Consider the following 3,273-nt stretch of genomic DNA (forward strand, 5'->3'; position numbering starts at 1 on the left):
CCTGTCCGGGGAGCTCATCTCCATGCGCGACCTCACCGCCTCCAACAAGGTGTCGCAGGCGCTGCTGCAGAAGCAGCTGTCCGAGGCGGCCAACGGCTACCCGCGCGGCGTGTGCGCCAGCGCGCGCCAGAACGGCTTCTCGGGCGGCGTGGGCGCGCTGGGCATCATGAACAACCGGCTGGCCGAGACCAGCGCCTCCAGGTAGACGCGCCCCGCACGCCAGCGCCGGGGACCCTCACCGGGCGGCCGGCCTCCGGGCGTGGTTTGCTTCACTTCTCTCAGACGCTGGCGCTTTCTTACTCTTTATCCAATAAATGAAACCAAAAAAATTTTTTAAAGAAATACTATTTGGCCAGGCCTGATGTTATCAAGGGCAGGTTTTGGGGGAGCCTGTTTGCCTTGTGAGCCCCGTCTTGGCGAACCGTGGCCCCCGACAGTTCTCCAGGGAGGAAAAAGTGACATCCCAGACCCCCACCCGGTGCATACCCCAGCAAGGAAAATGCCGTCCCTGGGTTTTGCAGACTGGCACTCAACCCTGTCCCCATGCACATAAGCAGCCAGCAACCCCAAACAAAGCATATGGTGCAACTTTTCATGGCTCTGAATTACCTCCTGAGCATTTAGAATCCTGGCCCAGCCTAGCAGCTTCCTTCTGGTCGTCAGAAGTGATATAGTCACAGTTTTGACAGGTGGGGGTGGGGAGAGCCATATGTTGCCTCCTGATGTGTATATATAGAACAGCCGCTACACACAGAGACTGGTGTAGTATTATGCAATGAGGTGAAACAGCACCAACTTGCGGACTGTGGCATTTCCCCCAGATTTGGAAATTGCAATAGTGAGGGGCTTAGCTTTCTCAGCCTGGAGTTAGTCCACTTAGCACAGCACACAGGAGCCACTTTTAGTGGCGGGAAGCCCAGGATGATCTCCAGAGAGGGGCAGCCCAGGCTGCAGTAGCCCGGCTGGACTTCAGCTGGATGCTCTCTGAGGCACCTGGCACATCTTGATTCCCCCAGCACATCTTGAATTCCCCAACCCTCCTTCCTTTCACAAGCATCATCCGCAGTAATGCTTTTCATTATTAACCAGCAATATCTGAGTCTTCTCAGCCAAGATCTTTCTTTTTGATGTGTATTTTTTTTTCTTAAGTACCATTCATCAGTTCAACTTTTTCCCCTTTTAGACAGCCTGGGGCTGCAGAGCACAGCTCCCCAGTCACCCCTTCTCCTCCTCTGAATCAGGGCCCTGCTGACTACATCCTTGGAGAACCGGGGCCTGTAGCACCAGGAACCCAAAGCCGCCATCCTGCAAGTATCAGGCATTTGGCTTCAGAGCCCATAATGTGATTGGAGTCAGGAATGACAGAATCCCATTCTAAATATTGTTTATCAAATGAGTTTGTTTTCTCCATGCATAGTATTGGAGGTAGAGGAAGGCAGGAGGGGGACAGACCAATGGATGGAAGTAATACTAGAATGAAATTTTTGCTCTGCTGTACTGGCCAGCCGAAAAAAAAAAAGGTTTTGTTCTGGATGATCCTCAAGCTGAGGTGAGGGACAGGTTCTCCCCGAAACCCACTGCAGCGTGGGAGTCCCTTACCTGGAGGAAGTCCAGATACTCAGGCTTCATTGAAAGAATGGGGTCTGAGGCTGTGAAGGAACATTCTTTCTGCCCATTTTTCTCATCTAAAGAGATGATGATTCCAAGGACAAGTGCCAGAGTTTATGCAGGCACAATGTGACCCACACAGCTTCTGATAGGAAGTCTTAAAAAAGCGCCACCTCACCGCCAGGCCCAGCGATGCTGTGAAATCTCCCTCCCTGGCAAATGTGCCTGGAATACACACGCGCACACACATACACACACAAACATGCAGACAGCACTGAGTCATACTTGAATGTCAAACTCCTCTTTCCCCTTCCAGTTCATGGCAGGAAGGAAAAAATTAGCTGGGATCTCTGTGACTCTCCAGCTACTTTTGGGTAATTTCTAATTTGGGTTGTGACTGATTTTTAAACACAGGCCTTAATCTGGGGTGAAGCCAGTGAGGTGGTTGGCCAGGAGGAAGGTCAATTTTGCTAAGCCCTGAAGGGTGAGCTCCTCAGAGAGCTGCAGTTCCAGGATTCACTGTGACTGTCAGTCAAGCCAGCCCCAGGAGCCTCCCATCTGAGCCATGGCTATGCTCACACTGAAGAGAATGCACATATTCTCTAGGGCAGGGCCTCTGATGGGACCTGGAAATAAAAGTGCCAGGTTTATCCCTTTAAAAGAAGGAACCATTAAAAGGCATCCAATTAGAGGTGTCACCTAGGCAACAAGAAGTAAGCTGGGGATCTGAGCCATTGGAGGGGGGAGTAGAGATCCATGATAGAGGCATCTAGATGATGAGGACTCCATCTACAGGCAAAATAGCAGCCTACCCACAGGAAGTGAGCCCCAGGAATAGCACAGGAGGCCTAAGACCCAACCACCAAGACTCTATGAGCTAGAGAAAGGCCTAGGGAGGCATCCAGGCGATCCAGCCAACCAGCGCGCAGGACTGCACGGAATCCGATCTCCCTGGGGGGGACTAGGACCTGCCTCCAGAGAAGAAAGTCTCAAAACTCCTTGGCAGTCTTCTCTGTCAGGTGAGCTAGAGAAAGGCCTAGGGAGGCATCCAGGCGATCCAGCCAACCAGCGCGCAGGACTGCACGGAATCCGATCTCCCTGGGAGGGACTAGGACCTGCCTCCAGAGAAGAAAGTCTCAAAACTCCTTGGCAGTCTTCTCTGTCAGCAGTGCTTTCTGGAGTCATCCTAAATTCCTACACTTCAGCCGTAGCCGTTTTCACTTCTCTTCTATGCTTTGGCGTTGGAAGGAGGCAGTTGGGGGCAGCTTGGGCAATCTCCTAAAGGAACCATAAGCATGCTTTCAGGGGGCAAGGAAGGGAGGCCCTTCTTCCCTCTCACCAACTTCCCAGAGGAATGCCGGTCCTCCAATTTACAATGGTAGCTCAGGATCCAGCAGCACACATGTATTTTTGCCCATGTCTCCCTGCTCCCCAGCACCCAGCCTCAATCTCAGCCCTTATATCATCGTCCCGCACCTCAGGCCCAACAGATCAGTGCGCAGATGCCAGGGGCTGCTTCCCTGAAAAGCTGGGGCTCCCAAGGTCAGGGGACTTAATGGAGTATTAGACTCATACCTAAAGGACATGCAGTTTGACGTCCTGCTTGAGGGCAAGCATTGAGAAGCAGGGATTGGGTCCTCCCTCTCTTTCATGCAGGTTCTTCTG

At 52.4% G+C, this 3,273-nt stretch overlaps 1 protein-coding gene across 1 annotated transcript in view; it reads left to right on the forward strand.

The window, feature by feature from the left end:
- The window catches only part of KCNK12 (potassium channel, subfamily K, member 12), a gene marked incomplete at its 5' end in the record, with an annotated part of 2,997 nt that extends 1,491 nt beyond the window's left edge, over positions 1-1,506 (forward strand). Inside the window, one exon of the mRNA XM_008563825.1 lies at positions 5-1,506. Coding sequence (XP_008562047.1) covers positions 5-205 — 201 coding nt within the window. The remainder of the gene's footprint in view (positions 1-4) is intronic.
- Between the last annotated feature and the right edge of the window lie 1,767 nt (positions 1,507-3,273).

The sequence above is a fragment of the Galeopterus variegatus genome, unplaced genomic scaffold (assembly GCF_000696425.1).
Source record: "Galeopterus variegatus unplaced genomic scaffold, G_variegatus-3.0.2 Scaffold15063, whole genome shotgun sequence".
Lineage (NCBI taxonomy): Eukaryota > Metazoa > Chordata > Mammalia > Dermoptera > Cynocephalidae > Galeopterus > Galeopterus variegatus.